Consider the following 20,538-nt stretch of genomic DNA (forward strand, 5'->3'; position numbering starts at 1 on the left):
ATGCTTTTTGATTATTTTGTCGATTACAGCATTCCTTATCACCAAGACCCATTAATATTGCAGTAATTGTAGCCATCATACCAAAATGATGGATGAAGCATGATCTGAAATTAAAGTAATTAAAGTTGGCATCATGACAGACACTTAAATGTTTCTTATCCTGAGACTGTTTCAGGTTTTTCTTTTTTAATTGCCTACAATTTATGGAACATCTTATGTAAATTTCTAAATTGCTTAAAGTATTTTCTTAATGACCAATTTCATTTGCATTTTCTAAATATTCTTCTTTAAAAATTGTTTTAAACTGTTTTTTTGGTATTGAAATGTGTAAATGATTTCTCATTCAAGCTATATATCGTGACCAGTAATTAAAGCAATTCACCTTTGATTTTTTTTTAAATCAGAACTATCCCTTTAATATTGGAGAGCTTTAGAGTTACAGCCTCCAGCTTAACCCTTGTCCTGATGAAAAAGGCTGAAGTGCATCCATGCTGTGGTCCTAGATTTCAGCTGTTGTGTACAGATCTATGGAAGTTGGGCACCTCTGGACAATTTAATATTTTGTTGATTTTCAAAATGAAAATGAGCTTAAAAAAAATAAAACCTCTGCAAAAACACATTAAAAATGAGCATTTTTCAATCGTTAACGCACTGTTAATTTTTTGGGACATACTTGTGCAGATGTGCAAAAGTCAGTTGAAGTCTCTGAACTTCGACTGACTCTGAAGCAGGTCAAAAATGTCCTCCCAGACTTTAATAAACTCTGTGATTCGTCAAAATTCACAACCTGGGGACTCCTATGAAGTTTTTAAAAAAGTGAAGCTAAAATGAAGCAAATACAGGGACTGTAAAGCGATGTCAGAGCACTTCCAGCTTGCAAGCTTTCTTGTCTGAAATGTAAATTTTAAAAATGACAGTTGAGGAGAACTTTGGATCTGACGGGAAGAAGAAAACAGTCAGATAAATCTTAGGCGTAGCAAAACCCTGCAAATGGCTGTAAAGGAGCTGCAGGAAGATTTAGCTGACACATAAGTGCACACTGCAGTGTGCAGCAGTTATGAATAAAAGGACCTACGTATAGGAGTCAAAAAACAAAACCTCACCTACACCCATATCACAAAGCTCATTATTTAAAGTATGAAAAGCAACATCTGGATAAGCCAGAGGTTGTTTTTTGGGTGTACTGTAGACAGACAAGGGAAAAGAGGAGCCCTTATGCTGCAGTTACCCAAGGATGTCTTTGGAAGGGTAAATAAAGGAGCAGCATTTGATGAAATACTAAAAGCAATGCCAAGGCTTAAGAACAAGGATGGAAATATTCTGCTTTGAGGTTTTGTGACAGCCAGTGGCACAAGCCATGGATAAACAGAAGAAAATATTCCATAAAATGTCAGAAGATTCTGGCTGCACATCTAATACAGTCAGTCAAGAGAGTAAAACTGAAAGATGCCGGCCTTTTCATTAGGACAATAATCCAAAATGTACTTCAAAATCTACCGTGACTACCTAAAGAAATTCAACTTAAAGCTTCTGAAATGGGAATTACTATTCCCCTGACTTGAATATCATAGAAAATCTGTGGGATCCTAAACATGCGTTGCATATTGCAAGGACTGAGGAAGTTATGATAAGTGCCAAAGGTTGTTACTAAGTAATGACGTATAAAGGTTACTGCACCACTGCACATGCAGATTGCACATTCTATTATTTTTTAACTTAATAACATAAACAGTGCTTAAACTTTGAGAACATTTTTAATGTTGGCTGTTTTTGCTGTGTTATTACAAAATATGGATTTTAACTAGAGGTGCCTAATGAATCAAGCCATCAAGAATCCAGGTCTGTTAGTAAGAACATGTACTACTCTGCTGCAGCTCTGTGTTGAAAAAGGGCCATGGCTTTGGGAGACATGTTTGTCCAGTAAACGTGTTCTCTCCTCACTGTGTTCTTCTCTCACTTCTTGCCATTCCCCCTCCTGTTTTCTCCAGACCAAACTGGCCTTGCAGAAGCAGCTGACCAAGAGTTTGACAACTGGCTTCCTGCCCAGCCCCCTCACCCCGCCAACTCTGTGCACAGTGGCGACTAACCCACTGGCGTTGCGCCACCCAGTGGGCACCACCACCTTCATCCAGACCCCATTCCTGGGCCCTGCACTGTTCCGGCCTGCTCCAGGGCCCCTGCGGGCCACACACACACCTATCATCTTCTCCCCCTACTAAAGACTTGACCCACTTCCCATTTGAGCTCCACCCCTGTCCCTTTACCAAATCCAAGGCCCTCCTTAAGTGTGACCCATACAACAAAGGCCACACGCAAACTATGCAGCCTGCCTGACTTAAAATGGAAAGCGTGCACAACTTCAAACTCTCGAAAGGCCATTATGCCTAAGAGCTGTTCTTAAAAAAGGCCAAGATCCCCCATCATGCCTTCTTTCTGCTCCTCTTAAAATTACCCAAGGAGCAGGACAGGCCTCCAGACAGTGACTGGTGAACTGAGGCCGCTTTTATAGCCATTTCATGGGTCAACGTGGTTTGAATTATGAATATTATTGTGTAATTTATTAGAGAACAAATATAGACAAGTCTAGATGTATGTTTAGTGTGGTTGCCACAAAATAAGGTCCCTTTACTTGATGCTCTTATAAAACATTTTTAACTTATTGATTTGGAGGTTTGATGAAAGGTCATCATAGGTCATTAAAGCAGCTGAACCCAATCCAGATGGTTGCACGTGCCAGTCTCAATGATCACGTCTTCAGCGAAGTTGCTTAAAGGATCAACTGAGGTCAAATGCTGAGGTTACGTTGCAGTTGGGATACGGCAATTGTTAAAGCAACTCTCTGGACAATTACCTCCACTTAACTTTAAGCTTTTATGAAGGATAAAAGTGACTGCTATTTGTGGGTAGTGTGTGAATCAATAACTACATACAGTATGCTCATGTGTTAAAACCTCATTAACAACATTTTGCACCTCCAGCCCTCAGCCAAATACTGTTCTCCCAGCCCTTAACTCTTACGAATAAAACACGTCTCTCTTTTTCTTTCTGAGTCACAGCCACAGTCATAGCCCTCCAGATTTTTTTCCGTTCCCGTATCCCCAGGATTAAGCAGTCATTACGGTCCAGAAAAGGTCAACTTGTCAACTTGACTTTCTTTCAATTTGCAAATCTGTCTTCAGAATGATTTTTGCCCCAGTGCATCATTCACGCAATGCAACTTGTACATTATGTTCTTGCCAAGCTGGCGGCATGAAAACATTTCTGCCGCTATGGATGTCTTATATTGCAAAACGCCATAGTTTCTTTCCCCTCATGACTGCTGTTCTTCTTTTCCTCCACCCCACTTTCGTCACCTCGCTGTTGCCCTTGATTTTCTCTGGCGTTATCTCAGCATGAGATGATGAGCAGCAGGGAAAGCAACCCCCCCCCCCTCCTGCCTCCCCCAGTCACAAGCACAACATCACACACATAATGAAAACACAATGGATAACTTGAAGACTTGATGGGATTTCAGAGCTTGATAAAAAGTTTGGATGACAGTAGGTGGGGAGGCTGCTCAACCAGTATTTGATTGACATCCTCTTGCAGTGTCTGCACACACGTGGGCGGGAACAAAGCACAGTGCCATGGCAACCACATTAAAAGCACCTTAAAACTAATTTACCTAAAAAGCAATGAAAATCGTGTTTATATTAAGCTTTTTTTGTGTATGTTCTATGATCCCATGTCAATTTCAGTGATAATTTTTTGGGGAAAAAAAACAATCAGGTGAGAACGATCACGTTATGGTTTATTAAGGACTATGATAAGTCTCACATTTAAAGCAATACATTCAATATGTTTATGTTTATGATGTGTTTTCAGTGTATCAATGGCTTTATCTATTCTCTACTGTAAACACCTGTAACGATGTATTATGTATTCCAACACAGCCAAGGGCCAACTCTGATATGTCAGCGAAGAGTCATTTGAAATAATGGGTTGTCCCGGTGCTGCCCTTGATGCTTGATGCTCATGGTCAGTCTCCACATGTTGTGACTGTGGGCTGAGCCGTTCCATTTATAGCTGCTCTTGCGCTGCAGAGAGGGTGCTTCAGCGCCATGTGACATTGCTGTTTCACTCTTTAGTGGAGCAGAAGAACCTTTGTATGACTTCCACTGAGCAAAACATTGCCGTCATAGTGAAGTGTTTTGGATAAGTGTCACAAGTGCAACATCAAATGTCATATTGCTGTTTATGCTAGTGTGCCGTCTCCCCCTCCCACCCTGAATATCTGTTGACATTCACCCTTCCTTACGCCAAAATGGACTCTCGACAAGATCTCACGAGGACTCGGAGCACACACACAAGTCATCCTTCCCTCGGTGCTCATACCAAATCATGTTCTCTTAAATTACAGTAATGGAGCAAATCCTATGCATTTCCCATTGTGCTACACGTGTAGTTGTGTGTGACACAGCAGTGCCATCTGTCGTGAAAACCCTATAACTGCCATCTACTACTAGAGCTTGTGATCCAATGTACGTTTGTGTTGAAGGATCCCCCAAGCCTTTTTTGGACAGGCAAAGCCACCGGGTCTCCCTCGCCATACTAATATGATTCTCCCCAGTCGCACTACTCAGTGAACCAGCCAGCCTTTAATCTTCACTGTATGTTTGTTTGTTTCTCTCGCTCAGTGGGAACTCTGACCTAAAGAAGTGAAACTTTTTCTTAAAATAAAGAATCTAGAGAAGGCAAATTATATGTAGAAATCATAGAGTAACTATAGAGATTTTACCAGAGTTGCTATCGTTATCTGTATCATAAAGAATTGCTATCATATAAGAGAGTAGATTATGTTACCGTAGGCTCACACAGGGAAAGAACAAATGCTTTGCTTTATATTTTGTTTTTTGTTTACATGGTTTTTGCCGAAATGTTGTTTTTTTTTAAAGTACAAGAGAATATTTAAACAAATTTTTTGAGTGTGTTTTTTTTTTTCTCCTTGTTGACAATGACTTAATTAATAATGTAATTTTAAGGCCTTTTCAGATCCTAATGTCACATTAGCCAGGCCTTCTCAGGGGTGACAGGTTGAGCAACTGCTAACATGACCATCCATTCAGGGTATCCCTCCAAAGCTCTAGAGAGCAGGAAACACTGTACAAATGGATGGATTGACAAAAAACAAAATAAAAAATCTTACAGTGCTGTACATTAGAGAGGAAGGGGTGGATTTTGGAAAATAAAGATTTTAGAACTTTACGTGTATGTTTTTTAGTGTTTATGGAATAATATCTGTGTGTGTGTGTGTGTGTGTGTATCCCTCTGTGTGTCTTGGCTAAAAATGAAAAACAGAAGCATCCCAGAAGGCAGAACTTTAAATCAGACTGATATTTGAGCAAAAAAAATATGTGTGTGGGCAGGCGAAGAAAAAATGGCAGAAAACTCGGGAAGATGGTTGCTAATGATTAAACAGTCACAACACAAATGCTTAGAATTCTGAAGATCAATATTTCACTTACAGTTACATTCCATACAGTTGAAAGACACTTCAGATGTTAACAAAACACCACTCCTTTTAAACACTCTGAGTCAGAAACTAGCCAACTGAAATAAAAAGACTTTTTTACTGGTCTGCAGGTGCAGGTTTTCTGGATTCTCAGAAAGTGTGCAACACCCTCACAGCATCTGCTCATGTGGTATCCCACAGCTACCAGCTTCTATCCATTTCAGGAACAACTTCTTACAGCTAGACCGGTGACACAAAGTATAGGTGGGAAAGCAAATGGAAACAGTTTACAGCTACTGTGTCTGGGCACTGCTGCATTTGTGGCACACAGAGGAGCGATAGAGTAATATACCTGAGTGGCTGATATGGTTTAGAGACAAACTAATCTTCTTTATCTTCAGATGAGTCTCCACAGATGGCCAAAATAATACATTGTATTACCTCCAGCAGTTGCGAAAGATTTAATGCCAAACAATGAGTCCTCCTGGATTGTGGAACAGCAGATCACTGCTCTTCCACATTTAATATGTATTTGCCAAAATGATACACTGTTGCCTGTCTGTGCTGTTCTTATTGAAGCCAGCTTTGAAATACCGAAACCAAGCAAAGGAGCATCTGGTCTGGACTCCTTGTGTGAAAGTCGATAATCGTGCATTTAGCTCGGTTTGGTCTGTATTAATTTCCCAGTTTCTTTAATGTTTTATTTGATGAGAAGCCCTTGAATTGTATATTGATGTTTCCCTTTACGCCTCAAGCCAACATGTCAGCCCTTCCTTTGTGGAAACAGCAGATAAGCACAACATTAAGCCGGCCGCCTCCTGCCGTGCCAATCAAAGAAAAACCATTGGAGCCTGGCACTTACTAGAGCTCAGTGATATGGCAGAAGGATGCGATGACCTTGCTAAGCTGTGACACTGGTGTGTCTGCCATATTGATCCATTATCTTATCTGACTGCTCTCCAAGGAGAGAGTGACACTCTTGTCTCCTGCTGCGGTCAAACACTGCTCCTTCAGTCAAGAGTCAAGCTACACTGCTTCTGTGTGTGTGTGTGCGCGCATGTGTGTGTTTATGTAGTTTTGTTTGATTTTTAATAATTTATAAGATGAACATTTTCTGTAAGATTGGCCTTAATATTCTCTCCATGAACAATTATACACGTACCTGGTTTTCTTGTTTTATTTTGGGGTTTTTTATTTACATCCTTTACAGCAAATAACTTTTTTATTAGATTTTATTACTGCTACAACAATATAATATAGTTTTAAAGACAGGAAATGTGACTTCACACACGTTTAAGATGAGAAATGTCACAATCGTTACTAGTCAGAATGTAACACAAGTGCATTTCTATCAGTTGCTGAAAAACAGCATATCTCTATTGCAATATTAATAAACAACAGATAATCCTGATTATATTCAAAACACTGGGATGCTGTTGTGCTGTAAAATAGAAGCATCAATAGTGCCGTATTGATGCCGCTGTTTGCGGTACAAAAAACCCCTCAGAAAAACAGATGGAGACTAGAGTTTGTTAAGCAGTGGAGTAAATCAATTTGTTCTTCAGCTTCCACTTTACTTTATTGATGATAAATGGTCTTTCTATTGACTGGCGAGACGTTTTGTCCGCTTGTTCCCAAGTGTTCGTCAGATATGTCAAACACTTCCAACAGACTCACAGAATGCACATAAACACATCGTGGTTTAGGACAAAATACGAAAAATAACCTAGATCTTGTCTTTGCGAGGTTCAAAACGCCTTCAGCCTGACTTATTAAGATGAACTTACCCTGTGCTTTCAGGACAAATGCTCTGTCTCAGAAGCTCGTGGGCAGTCAGCACAACAACTAGCATGCGACACGACTGATGGCTTAAAAGCAGCTGATATTTACAGCTAGAAGAAGGTCAGTAGCTCAGAGAATAAAGGTGGCACTGATACATAAACTGCTCGTGTTTACTGCTGTGTGGAATTGTTTTGTTACCCTGGTGTTTCATGATGGTGAAAATGAAAAGAGCATCAGTGCGGCAGCTTCCATAGTGGAAGTAGTTTTTTTTCCTTTGAAAAGACAACGAAATTTAAAATGTTATCTATTTTATGGGTCCCCGTGAGAGCTGGATGCTCAGCTGCAATCATGAGTCACACTGTCATGCATCAGTAAAAGAGTCAATGGCATTGCATTGCCTTGTTGCCCTGTGACTGTGACTAGCAAGCAAAAATCTTCCCTTTTGAGGTTAGTGTTGTCAAAAGGAGGAAGAACATTCATAAATCATCCAAGCAAGTGACAAATCAATCCTTTCCACAGTGAATGTTTTAGAATTTGTGTTGTTAAAATCTTTTTTTCTCTCTCTTTTTCTGTTTTTTATGCGGGTCAATACAGCCACTGAGCTATTACACAGACAGCCTTTGACAAGAAAACATATTGGCATTTTACAGGAATCTCTTCCTCGCTTTTTGAGCTTAGGGGCATGAAAATTAACACCATTGTGTACTGTCATTGCCCAAATGTATGGTACAATCACTGAACCATTTTGAGTGAAGTAACATTACTGCACTGGATCAATTCTAGGCCATTAAAAAGAACATGATTGAAATGAGATGGTACATGATAACACCCTCAGGGGGAAACTAAGGTGAGTGTAATATAATTTCTTAAATGTTCCACTTGAGGTTTTCTCATTATCTTGCATTAACCTTTCCAGTCAACATGCCTGTTTGGAGCCGGCAGATCATTTCCTTTGCTGAAATTTCCAGACCTTGTACAACTGACATTGTTTCTACTAAAAATTCTAAACAACAGATGAATGGACTAAAATTAATTCACGTTCCAGTAACACTTTTTTATCTTTAACTTGTTTTAGCTGTAAAATTTCAGATCAAAATCCACTACATGTCGGTTTGGGTGACATGTTAGGGCAATGAACCATGGATACTAGTAAATTAAAATATTATTCCTGAATAAAGTTTCCACAAATATTTATTGTTTATTGTTCTACCTTGCACTTTATTGACATCAAATTACACTCACTGAAAGTAACTAACTAGGTGGCACATAATTTTCCTTGGAATGTGCAGTTAGGTTCATAATTTGTTGGAAAACGACAGTATTTTTGTTTTGTTTTTTTGCCTCTGTACACCAGCAAAATTGATTTTTAAATCAAATGATCAAGATGTGACTGAAGTGAACACCTTCAGCTTTAATACAAGCTTTCAAAATAGAAAAGTTTTACATTAACTGCTGATTAAGTACAGCTATTTTATGCATATTTCCCCATTTTCAGAGGCTCAGAATTAATTGGACAATTGCCCTACAAGCAGTTTCCTGACCTTCATGACAAATGAAAGAGACATAATGTTTTCAGTTGATTCACAGTGTTGAATTTTTATTTTATCCTTTTCATTGTAATTTTAAAAATGATGCCCAAAGAGAAATCAGTGCAATTAGACTGAAAGACAGAGAGGTAAATGCACTGCCCGGCTCAGATACACCAAAAGGCCAGAGAGACCACAGGAGGACACTAAAGTGCATAATGACAGAATTATTTCCACTGACAAGAGGACCAAATTAGACTTTTCCGGAAAGCATCTAAAAGACTTTGTAGAGTTCTGGAAAAAAAATCTTTGGACAATAAGCAAACAATAAGAATTTGTATTACAGTGATGGAAAGAGAAAACTAATAAGAAGGAGAGAAACAGCCGGTGATCCTACGCATACTACATTATCATTCAACTTGAAGCAATATATGCTGGCAACGTTATATATGGCTGCCAATAGAACCACTTCACTAGTGTTTATTAATGATGTTATTGTTGACAAAGGGCACAAGATAAATCCTGAAGTCTACATGCCTATACTCTTTATCCAGATTCGGCCAAATGCTTAAAACTGATCAGTGTTTCGTGAAACAAATGGATAGTGACCCAAAGTAAAATGCAAATGCAGCCCAAGAGTTTCTCAAGGTGAAGAAATGGAAAACTCTTTAATAGCTCAGTCAGTCCCAACAGAGCTTGATTTTTGGTTAATAAATAGAAAACTGAATACAAAAAGACCCATAAACAATCTATTCACATAGTTCTTAACAGCAGAAAGTCAATTTCTGCTTTTTGTTTTTATTGTGCTGAAAGTTTTATTAGAAGCTTATGTCTAATTCGGGACAAACTTGACTCCATGATGTGTCCAGATGTACATAAATCCTGGTGTGATGTTACAGTTCCTCACAGTGACCACTGGAGGGCACCAAATTCTCCTATTTCAGTGTCAATGACTACACAGTCAATGGTTTCAATGGTACGTTGGTCTGTGTAGGTTCTCATTCATGCAAGTTGCGGTGGTCTTAAGTGCTTGAGTTGAAGGCAGCTGCACTTTTTAAGGTTCTCCAAGCAGGCTCACCTCCCATCTGAAAAGTCTCTCCAGTTCTAAAAGCCCACCCTGTCACCCACATGCAAGTCCACCAGCTCTAAGGCACTCTTGAGATTCCTTCCCAGGCATTTCAACCCCCACTCATACCTCAGCTCATGTGACCTGAAGGACTCTAAGTAGAGGTGAAACATCTTAAAGGCGTGGGCAATTAATTTTCTGAAGGGGCTACATGAAAAACTGGGACTATTGTGGATGCCATGAGTCTATTTTCAAGCGTGTGAAGACAACAAACATGTTTTAACTGGTGATAAATGTGACTTGCAATAATGGATAAGCTACAGGTGAATGTCAAATGAAAGTAGGGATGTTTTACAAAACCATGTGAAGATCCTGTTTAACCACAAGATCAGAGACCTACTGCAGTAAAATAAGTGACAGCAGAGGTTGGTTTTACTCAAAATTTCTAAATCGGATTAAATCTTCAGTCTTCAATTCCAGCTTCTGTTTTTTGAGTTTTACATCTTACTGACACAATTTTTTAAATAGAAAAGTAAAAATAAGAAGGACAGTGCAGAAAATAGCAAAGAGAAAAATAGAATGACACCTGCTCTATGTTGAATTACCTAACCCACAACCACAAATTCTAATTAGGCACAGTCAAAGGCTTTAATTTGTTTACAAAACATGCAAACATCTCAAAAAAGCACATTTTCAGGATATTTATACATAAAGGTTAATCTTCACAAGAAAAAAAAAAGCTGCATGATATAGTGTTGACAGACCCTGACACTGACAAATTTTCACATTTCCCCATTTTAGTGAAACTAACATTAAAAGCTGCTCATACATGACTTCATGCTACACCAGTCCAGTGATAGGTTCTACTTTACACCTCAGAAAAAACAACAATACACAGATTTCATCAGTGACGATTGAATCGTGTTGATATTGAAATGGAATTTAACTAAATTGAGTGTTCTCTTTTACATGCAACAAGAAAAAGTAGCACTTCAGCCTGCAGAAACATTGAAATATCATCTGACCATCTTGTAGTCAGACTCGTTACACCCGTACAGAAAGCTAAATGTGATAAAGAATCTCAGTGATTCACGTGACAATATTAAACAGTAAATCTCAACAACAAACATGTAAGGTGTAACAAATCTCCAGATCAATAGACAGGACAGTTTATGTACAATATAAATAATGCATCTATGAAACCCCTTCAGTCATCATTCCTTTTCCAATATGAAATTCAGCATTTGTGTGATGCAGTTATTGGGTAACATTTGAAACTGCTGCCTTTTTTGGTTCAGTCTGTGCGTACATTTAGTGCACAGGTTAAAAAAAAAAAAAAAAAGCCAGTGTACAAACTATGTGTAAGGTCCTTTGTCATCATTACAGTGACCCTTAAGTGACTATGATAGCTTAAATCTCTGGAATCTCAAATATAAACTGAGATCAAAAGGATGATTGTCAGTAGATCAAGAGCTAGAGTATGTAGCTCCAAATCGCACAGTCTATGGTCCATACATGTTTATCAATGCAGGTGAAACAGTTTTTCTAACTGGAAAAAATGGGAATGATTTGAGAAAGGGAAATGTGATACAGATATAGATGACAGAGACATAAAAGCATTTACAAAAATCATAATTAGTTAAGAATTTTGTTTTTAACAAATATGAAATGTAGGTGTTTTATTAATATTAACAGTGCTTGCTGTTTACAAAGATCCATACAATCATCCTGCCTTCCTTCTCAACATAATTTCTCTGCCTTCTCAAACTTTTACTAAGTCGATCCTTCATGTTAATAAAATATATATGTTTTAAATAAAACAGGGTTCCCTTTAACATGCCTCCCCTTCCAAAAGCTGTTTCAGATATTTTAGCTATCTGTTGAACCACTGCCCTTATTCTTATTGCGGCTGAGAGGGAACGTGGACTTGCTCTGTGGCTGGGTCATTTTGCTGGCGAGGTAGACAAATGGTTCAATGAGTGTACGTCGGTCCACTACAGACACCTCCCACAGACGCACCTTCTCATTCTTCGCCCAATTCTGGGCCACGTTCAAGTCAACTCTCCTCTCATCCTGCTTGTCCAGTTTATTACCCAGCACAACAATGGTTACCTATAGATCAGATTATCAAGTTAGTTCCACATTAGTCACTCTACAACTCTTCACATTGGAGTTGTGTGCTTCATGACAGCTGCTGTGGCTTCAGATACAGCAGGTTGTCTGCTGAGAATTAAATATGACTGGGAGGAAACAATATTCAAATTAATAATTTAGAAATATCGTCCCAGGACATAGGGCAGATGAATCAATATCTGGCATCTCTTGCTTGCTTCTTTAATATCCCAGAGACCTGCATCAGACCCAAAAAGCTCTCAAACTGCTGTGTCATGAATTTACAAAGACTTGGCATCCCTCTTTAAGTGCACATTAATGAAACATGACTCCCAAAGCAAGGCTACAACAATGACTAAAGCCTGACAACTAATGTTACAATATTAAATAACAATGCATTCTGCATACTGGTGCAGAATATTCTGCAGAGTTATGTATTCTATATTGTACTTTTTTTATCTATCCATTTTCTTTCCCTTATCCAATTTGGGGGACAGCCAGGACAGGCCCTCAGTTTAACGCAAGGCAAATAGAGAGATAAACAACCAGTCACACTCACATTTACACACATGGGCAATTTAGAATCACCAATTAACCTAACTCATGCATGTCTTTGGACTGTGGGAAACTAGACTACCCAGAAAGAACCCAAGCAAAGATGGGCAGACTGTCACACAGAAAGGCAGGTGGATTAAAATCCCAGACCTTCTTGCTGTGAAGAAACCGTGTTAATCACTACACCACCTATACTAACCCTTTTCATGTATATCTATTTATTACAAATAGTGATACCAGATAGTTCTACATTATAACTAAGCCAAATTATTAGCCACACTTTGAGCAGATTGGATATTTATGAGGCTTTTATTAAACAGAATTTCTTCTATTCTGAAATTACTAGAAGAGAAAAAGTAACTGTGAGGTGTACCAATAAAAAACATGCCATCACTATGCAAATTAATTGTATTTACTGCTTACCTCTTTCTTGTCTCTGTGGCGATCAATGTCTTTCTTAAGGGCCTCCATTCGTTTAAAGGACTCTTTACTATCAATGCTGTAGACTAGTACGAAGCCATCAGCAAAAGTGTAGTAATGTCGGGGAAACTCCATCCCATCCCGGAGTCCACGGGTGTCATAGAAGCGCACCTGCTCTCGTGTGCCACGGTCAGTTTCTATGGAGCCAATATAGATATCCTCGAGGGTCTCCATTGGTTCTGAACCTAACAGAAAATAAATAAAGGTGGACACAAATGGTGTAATATGCTGCACACATATTAAGGTGACAGCTTGTCTAGTTAAAATTTTTAGCTAAACATTTTTACATTATTTTATGCCACTTTGATCATACTTCCTTTGACTCATTGAGGTAATATATGATAATATAGGGAAGCGACATACCTGCAACATGATTAGCATACAGTAGTTGTTCTAAGACAGCCGTTTTTCCTACTGCGGCTTGACCACAAACCACCACTTTACAGCTTTTACCCATGGCCGTTTCTCACTCTCCAGTCCGAAAATCTGTTTAGGAAAGAAGAAGCAAAAACCAAAAAGTACCCAGTTGATAAAAGTCATTACTTAGAGACAATGCAAAACACAGCAACATAGTACACCTTGTTTGGTTTCCTTTGTAGATAAGTTGTGCTACTATGCCCACTAGCTAAGTTACAAGTTAGAAGAACCCACTGGCAAAAAAAAAAATAACTTTTATCTGACATAGTTATTTTAAGTTTTTGCGTCGCAAACGATTAGCTAATTTGGAGACGTTCGTACAAAAATAGCTTAGCATTAGCTTCGGGAAGACACAAAACCACTATATCACAAAACCAGCCATTAATGTTGCCTGTATATGACAAACTCTTGTAAAACGTGTCTTCAAAAATACATATGGTACTACTTCTGGCTAGTTTGCCGACATTTGTTAGCTAATTGGAAAAATTTTCCTTGAGAAAACGCTTACCTTCCCAAATGTGCTACTTCCTGTTTATGTTGTACGTAACGACTGCAGTATGTAGCCCCGCCTTTCTCATTGACGGCAAAATGGCGACGGAGAGCTGTGATGCTGTGAACATGGACCCTGACATGGAACTGCTCAGCGATGAAGAATTAGAAAGGTGGTGGAAATTACAGCTATGTTGTCAGCGAATGAAAAATGCGTGTATCGAAGTCTTTTATTGATATGTGTGATCAAAAGCCCTCGCCGTGTTAATTTTCTTGTCGCAACATGAGAGCTAACTAGCGCGGTACCGCTAACGGTTTAGCTAAATTTGGCCCTGGAAAGCATCTAGCTCGGTTGCCTTCCACTTTAGCTAGCCCTTGTGTTGGATTTCTGGGTTTCGTTCACAGTAACATATATAAGTTGGTGGTTAATCGTTAAGTGTAAAAGTTGATCGGAGTTAGAGTTTCGCTTTCACATCCCAGAAATGACCAAAGCTGGCTAATTACTTAATGGCACCATTCAGTTAATGAGTGTTCGTGATGTGAAGTATGACAGGCCTCCAAAAAAAGTAATGGCAGTAGTCCTTCAGGATGGTGTCATATGTTCCTGGCTCAGTCTCATTGCTGCGTGTTGGCTGGGAATACATGCACTCTGTACTGCTGGTTTGACTTGTTCTATGTTTAGCTAACTCAGTCCAGCAAACTGTCAAATGCACATTGTGTCATTCTTTCTTTACTCGAAAACATGAATATGAAAAAAAAACAAGTAATTACCTACCTCTAGTCAAGAGACAGTTCAACAGGTCTACCTCTACATATCTTACCACCTGTCATGTGTTTTTCTCTTCTCACTTGTTTTAGATTTGCCTGCAAGCTTTATTTGATTTGTCTTTCTGCCCATTTCTACACAGGGAAGCAGAGAGCTTCAAAGAACAAGGCAATGCTTTTTATGTCAAGAAGGATTATGCAGAAGCATTCAATTATTACACCAAGGCCATTGGTAATTATTTCTAAACAATTTCAGTATATATCTCTGTGGATAGAAGCTATGCTAATTTCTCATGCGGATGAGAATTTAACATTTGCATCCAACATGTCCCTGGTATAATATTAATACAATTTTCTTAATTTCACATAACAGATATGTGCCCAAAGAATGCAAGTTACTATGGAAATCGGGCAGCGACACTAATGATGTTGTGCCGGTACAGAGATGCCCTAGAGGATTGCCAGCAAGCAGTACGACTAGACAACACCTTCATCAAGGTGGGTTGAAGAATGAAAGACATTTTATATATATATATATATATATATATATATATATATATATATATATATATTTAGTAGTGAGGATTGTCCTTTGTAAATATTTCTAACAAGCAATGGCTTTAGAGCAATACAGTTTATGTAAAAAACTTGACTTTAAAAGCTTTTGTTTATTGTAGATCTTGGATAAGTCACCAGTAGTCTATGTCTGTAGTATTACAAGGCCAATAAACACATAAGCTCCAGCACTGTTGTTGGTTGTAGTCTAGTAATATATTGCATAACAGAGAAATATTTCAGAGGCAGTCATATGTTTTTAATGAGGTTGGTCATCACAGGGTATTATCACTTTAGGCTGTGAACTGTAAATCTTTTACTTACAGGGCCATCTGCGAGAGGGCAAGTGCCACCTGTTGCTTGGGAATGCCATGGCTGCCAGCCGCTGTTTCCAGAGAGTTCTAGAGCTGGAGTCAGACAACAGCCAGGCCCAGCAGGAGGTGAGTTGGCCTCAGTTGCAGAGAGCATGACCTAACAACTTGGACATGATTATCCACTATTAAATTGGCTTTGGCCAAGCCAGTGAAAATAAAGAGTAAAAAAAAGGTTTGAATGGAAATCCAGTAGTAGCAGTTCACAATCACTTATTCTGACCTGGATTTAATAAGCATTCACTAGCACTCAAGAGGCTAGCAGTTTCTGTGAAGCACTGACATTCTTCCTCATGGTTACTGAATATCATAAATTCCTTTGACAGCTGAAGAATGCAGAATCTATCCTTGAATATGAGAGAATGGCAGAGATTGGATTTGAGAAGAGAGATTTCCGGATGGTAAGCTACTCATCAGATACAGTTTTAGTAGTTTGTTTTTTTGTGTGTTATTTGTGAGGTGTATTATGTCATAAATACCTGCCAAGTCAAGCATCACGTACTGCAGGTATCTGCTTGTGTTTAGGTTGTCTTTTGCATGGACCGTGCCTTGGATTCTGCCTCCGCTTGTCACAAGTTCAAGATACTAAAAGCAGAGTGTTTAGCCCTGCTGGGGCGATACCCCGAGGCTCAGTCTGTAGCCAGGTAAGAATGCACACTTGAAAAGATTTATTTATTTTTTTTGACATTATTGTCAAAGTGATATGATGGGGGGAAAAGTCACTGAGGTGTGTAGTTGCCCTAACATGAAGTACAACAAAACAGTATGCCTTTATCAGACAGGGCCACTGAAATGTGCAAGCAGTGATTTCCATGCAGGTTGAAGAACTGTCAGGATGAAAAATCACAGCTGGACAGGGCACAGATCCTTAAATTTAATCACTCCAGTTTGCTTGAACAAGAAGATTCCTTGTTGTGTTTTTGTGTAGTGCTTACTATGTGTTCGGAGTAGTGGGAACAGTGATTGTCATGATTTGACTCTTCTGATCTTTTATTAGCTTGTCTATAATACATTAAACAGTTTAGTTTTCAGAAATGAACTTCTCCTTTGAAGATGGTGTAACAGTATGTTTTTTTTTAATGTGATTTACTCTTTTTAATTGTGCGTTTGCCTGTAATTATCTGTTTTTATCCAGTGATATTCTTCGAATGGACTCCACTAACGCGGACGCTCTGTACGTGCGTGGTCTTTGTCTGTACTATGAGGACTGCATTGATAAGGCTGTGCAGTTCTTTGTCCAGGCCCTGCGTATGGCTCCTGACCACGACAAGGCTCGGCTTGCGTGCAGAGTGAGTAACTCAGTAGCTAAGAGTTGCACTGCTTTAATTTTAGCAAGGGGGGGAAAAAAATCTCCTTCACCAGTCTGCTTGAGGTTTCAGTTAGCTCAGAGGAGCTTTTAAAGCTGTTATATGAATTTTCTACCCAGAATGCCAAAGCGCTAAAAGCCAAGAAGGAGGAAGGGAACAAGGCATTCAAGGAGGGAAACTATGAGGCAGCATATGAGCTGTACTCTGAGGCACTAACAATAGACCCCAATAACATCAAGACAAATGCCAAGCTGTACTGTAATAGAGCTACAGTCGGATCAAAGGTAAGACATAAAATTGGTTTCATTAAAATGTGTCAATAGTATGCATACAGACACCACAGGTCACTACTTTTTCCTATCTCTTTGCCTCACATGGTCACATTTTCTTTTTCTTTGAAAGCTCAAGAAACTAGAACAGGCCATTGAAGACTGCACAAAGGCCATCAAACTGGATGAGACCTACATCAAGGCCTATTTAAGGAGAGCACAGTGGTATGTCTAAGATTGTGTTACTTTGTTGTTAGTAGACACACCAACTTGTATTTTTATCATTTGGTTTCTTTAAGCAGAAGCTTCACTTTTTTACCTACACTTTTGTATTTTATAGTTCAAATTGAGTAATGAACTGAGTGAAAGACTTGTGCTTGGTGTCCTGCAGCTACATGGACACAGAGCAGTATGAAGAGGCAGTGCGGGACTATGAAAAGGTTTACCAGACAGAGAAGACAAAAGGTAGGGGCAGAGCAGATATTACCGCCTCACAATGCTCCTTTTCCACATATTGGCACCTTTTGACTAGTATTAAGTTGCCACTTTATAGACATTACATAACTTTTTTTAATGCAATGCTTACTAATCTACATGCTGTGTGTTTTTGACTTTATTACCTAGAACACAAGCAACTCCTGAAGAATGCCCAGCTGGAACTGAAGAAAAGCAAACGGAAAGATTACTACAAAATCCTTGGGGTGGATAAGAAAGCAACAGAAGAGGAGATCAAGAAAGCTTACCGCAAACGGGCACTTTTACATCACCCAGGTGCTCGATTTCCACGTAAAAAGAGAACTAAGCATCACAGGAATGAAGAGTCCTGAATTGTAGGGGGAAGTTTTTCAGCAGCAAATATGGCCATATAATTTCCAGTGAAAAAAGATATTTTAAAACATTATTTTAGGGAACAGTTTTTTGTAATCTTATCTTTATTCAGACATTTGAAATGAAAATCAGTTTAGATAATCCTTCAAAATAACTGCCTAAATAAGGGATATGGGTGATTTTGATATGGCAGCTGAGCTGTGAGATTTGCTTCTAGAAGGACTTTGAGTCACATTACCAAATATAATACTGCTTTCATTTTTTCCCCCTCCCTTTAGACCGTCACAGCGGCGCTAGTGCTGAGGTACAGAAGGAAGAGGAAAAGAAGTTTAAGGAAGTGGGCGAGGCTTTCAGCGTGCTTTCTGACCCAAAGAAAAAGTCTCGCTACGACACCGGACAGGATCTAGAGGATGACGGCATGAACATGGGAGGTGAGCATATGGGTCGGCTTCAGGCTGTGAGGTCTCAAGGATGATCAGATTGAAATGCAAATGATGAAATGACACGAGAAAGTTCAGCCAGATAGTTCTTTGTGTTTATGTCGCTTCTTGTGTTTTGTTTCTTTTCAGATTTTGATGCCAACAACATTTTCAAGGCATTCTTTGGAGGTCCAGGGGGTTTTAGTTTCGAAGGTAACATATGTTCTGTTTGAAAGTAAAAATCTGTCCCTCTGCCAGCCATTTGGAAGGAGTCCCACAATCTGAGAATACCCTAAATGCGCTAATGGTTTTGTTTTTATTATTTTCAGCATCTGGACCTGGAAATTTCTTCTTCCAGTTTGGTTAATTGGAAGAGTCGACTACCTAAACAGTTACTACATCAGGACTTTCCAACAATGTCAACCCCACAACCCATCATCTGTATTTAATAACTGACTGATTTGCAAGTCAGTTTCCTGTCTATGCCATTGACTGAATGAATGCAACCCAATGCAGCAAATGCCCGTCTAGCAAAGGACACCAAGGTGGCTCAAACTGAGTTGGTAGTTTTACTGGTTTTGGATTTAGTTTTCTTCCTTCCAGAATTAAACAAACTTGAAAGTCAGTAATGGCTAACAACACTGGTCCAAATAGTCTGGATTTTTCAAATAGGAAAGATTGCGCAGCTATTATATTAGAGCTTTTAGGGATCCATGCAGGAAGTGCCATCCTGGGGAAAACTCTCGAGCAAGCTATTATCCTGCTCATCTCAACTTACTGCTGAGGGGGGGTATTCTCTGCATGACAGTTAATAACTTGCTCAGTGATTTGTGATGGAAATCACTGAGCAAGCTGCACCACCCCCTTTTTTTTTTGACGAATCTGTCACACAGACAGTTGGCTGCTACGAATTCGCACTGAAAACTGCCTCCTTGTCATAAGCCTTTGGGAGCACTCAATCATCTTTTTTAAGTTGACAACAGCTGGAGTCTAGACCTACGCATGTAATTCAGCCGAAGCACACTAGAAAGACGGCAGAGGAGACGGCCGTGCTGGTTTTGTTGTCAGCAAAGTCCCCGTCCCTTCTGTTGTTTCACATTTGATGTTGCCATTCACAGATTGCTGCATTGTACATTTTACTGGAATGTAAAGTGTTGATTTGTGATGATAGTTGAGTTTCTTTTTTTCCATTTTTTTATCGTCATAATGTATATTTATTGTAAATTTGCTGTCTGTTATAAACGTCAGCGTAAGATGAAGATGCTCTTCTCTTAAGACTGAAAGAGGCACCCACCATGAACACTACGTTGGGAAAAAAATAACCAAAAAAACTCAGGAAGATGATTGGTTTGCTAGATCTGCATGGCATTTTAAGCTCAAATAGATTACAGTATATAGTAGAGGTTATTTGACATTGAAGCTGTCTAATTTTATTCAATGCAAGGTGGAGGCATCGAGCAAAAGTGAAATCTGTTTGCTGTTGTCCAAAACGTTCAGGTGCTGTGTGACGATTGAAACGTAGGAATGTTTAATCATTTCCCCACTAGTCCACTGGTGCACTTGAGTATGAAGAGTGTCCTCATTTTGCTCTGATTGTTTTTGCTCTTTATGGTGAGACCATCCACTCTTTTCCCTGGAAAAGTACCAGCCATGACAATAAAGTTGGCCTCCTCTGGGTTTCCCCTAGATTGATATCTTTCTTTTGTTTGGAATCATTAGTTTAGAAGTATTGCATAAATAGACCGTGTGGGTTTTACAGATTGCTGTGGGAGTGAGTCCTGCAATCTGGTGTCGTGCCAAAAAAGTGATGTCCTGTATTTGCCAGAAAAGAATGATGTATCTCATGAATGATATCAAAAATATTGCTGTCACAAGATAGAAGCTGCAAACAGTTATTGGAAAAGTGACTTTTATATGTCTTATTTGTTCTAGTAAAATCTCACTGACATTAAAAACGTCTTTTTCAAAAGAGATCTGACCAAGAGGGCAACAGAAATTAAAACTTTAAAAATATTTTAAGTTGCCGTAAAAGAACTGGAGTGATTAAAATGTGAAACACAGAGTGGGGAAATATCACAGAGTCATAAAGAGGCTTATAAAATAGGT

At 39.0% G+C, this 20,538-nt stretch overlaps 3 protein-coding genes across 10 annotated transcripts in view; 2 read left to right on the forward strand and 1 right to left on the reverse strand.

Moving 5' to 3' along the window:
- znf385c (zinc finger protein 385C) overlaps nt 1-5,244 on the forward strand; it is a 137,048-nt gene extending 131,804 nt beyond the window's left edge. For all 7 annotated transcript variants that reach the window (XM_013269625.3, XM_013269626.3, XM_005468852.4 and 4 more), the window contains one exon: nt 1,989-5,244. In XM_013269625.3, coding sequence (XP_013125079.1) covers nt 1,989-2,219 — 231 coding nt within the window. In that variant the 3' untranslated portion in view covers nt 2,220-5,244. The remainder of the gene's footprint in view (nt 1-1,988) is intronic.
- Nucleotides 5,245-10,494: 5,250 nt separating this feature from the next.
- Nucleotides 10,495-14,073, reverse strand: nkiras2 (NFKB inhibitor interacting Ras-like 2). 2 transcript variants are annotated; one of them, XM_003442031.5, is made up of 4 exons: nt 13,938-14,073; nt 13,376-13,498; nt 12,956-13,197; nt 10,495-11,977 (listed from the first exon to the last, which is right to left on the reverse strand). In XM_003442031.5, the coding sequence occupies exons 2-4, from the start codon at nt 13,467-13,469 to the stop codon at nt 11,735-11,737; spliced, it is 579 nt and encodes a 192-aa protein (XP_003442079.1). In that variant the 5' UTR covers nt 13,470-13,498; nt 13,938-14,073; the 3' UTR covers nt 10,495-11,734. The 2 variants fall into 2 exon arrangements, with proteins under 2 accessions (XP_003442079.1, XP_005468912.1); XM_005468855.4 differs by lacking the exon at nt 13,938-14,073 and adding an exon at nt 13,591-13,921.
- Nucleotides 13,996-20,118, forward strand: dnajc7 (DnaJ (Hsp40) homolog, subfamily C, member 7). Its single transcript, XM_003442030.5, has 14 exons — nt 13,996-14,091; nt 14,827-14,915; nt 15,057-15,181; nt 15,565-15,678; nt 15,936-16,010; nt 16,135-16,253; nt 16,745-16,898; nt 17,036-17,200; nt 17,319-17,410; nt 17,577-17,650; nt 17,810-17,956; nt 18,292-18,444; nt 18,583-18,645; nt 18,762-20,118. Exons 1-14 carry the CDS (start codon nt 14,018-14,020, stop codon nt 18,797-18,799), a joined length of 1,482 nt encoding a protein of 493 aa, XP_003442078.3. The 5' UTR covers nt 13,996-14,017; the 3' UTR covers nt 18,800-20,118.
- The last annotated feature ends 420 nt before the right edge of the window (nt 20,119-20,538 follow it).

The sequence above is a fragment of the Oreochromis niloticus genome, linkage group LG4, assembly GCF_001858045.2.
Source record: "Oreochromis niloticus isolate F11D_XX linkage group LG4, O_niloticus_UMD_NMBU, whole genome shotgun sequence".
Lineage (NCBI taxonomy): Eukaryota > Metazoa > Chordata > Actinopteri > Cichliformes > Cichlidae > Oreochromis > Oreochromis niloticus.

Coding starts and splice junctions, on each gene's coding strand:
- nkiras2 (XM_003442031.5), bottom strand. CDS start 13,469: ATGGGTAAAAGCTGTAAAGTGGTGGTTTGTGGTCAAGCCGCAGTAGGA. Junction 13,198..13,375: donor GTATGCTAATCATGTTGCAG/GTATGTCGCTTC, acceptor ATTTTCTGTTAG/GTTCAGAACCAATGGAGACC. Junction 11,978..12,955: donor GCCACAGAGACAAGAAAGAG/GTAAGCAGTAAA, acceptor TCTGATCTATAG/GTAACCATTGTTGTGCTGGG.
- dnajc7 (XM_003442030.5), top strand. CDS start 14,018: ATGGCGACGGAGAGCTGTGATGCTGTGAACATGGACCCTGACATGGAA. Junction 14,092..14,826: donor AGCGATGAAGAATTAGAAAG/GTGGTGGAAATT, acceptor ATTTCTACACAG/GGAAGCAGAGAGCTTCAAAG. Junction 17,411..17,576: donor TATTTAAGGAGAGCACAGTG/GTATGTCTAAGA, acceptor GGTGTCCTGCAG/CTACATGGACACAGAGCAGT.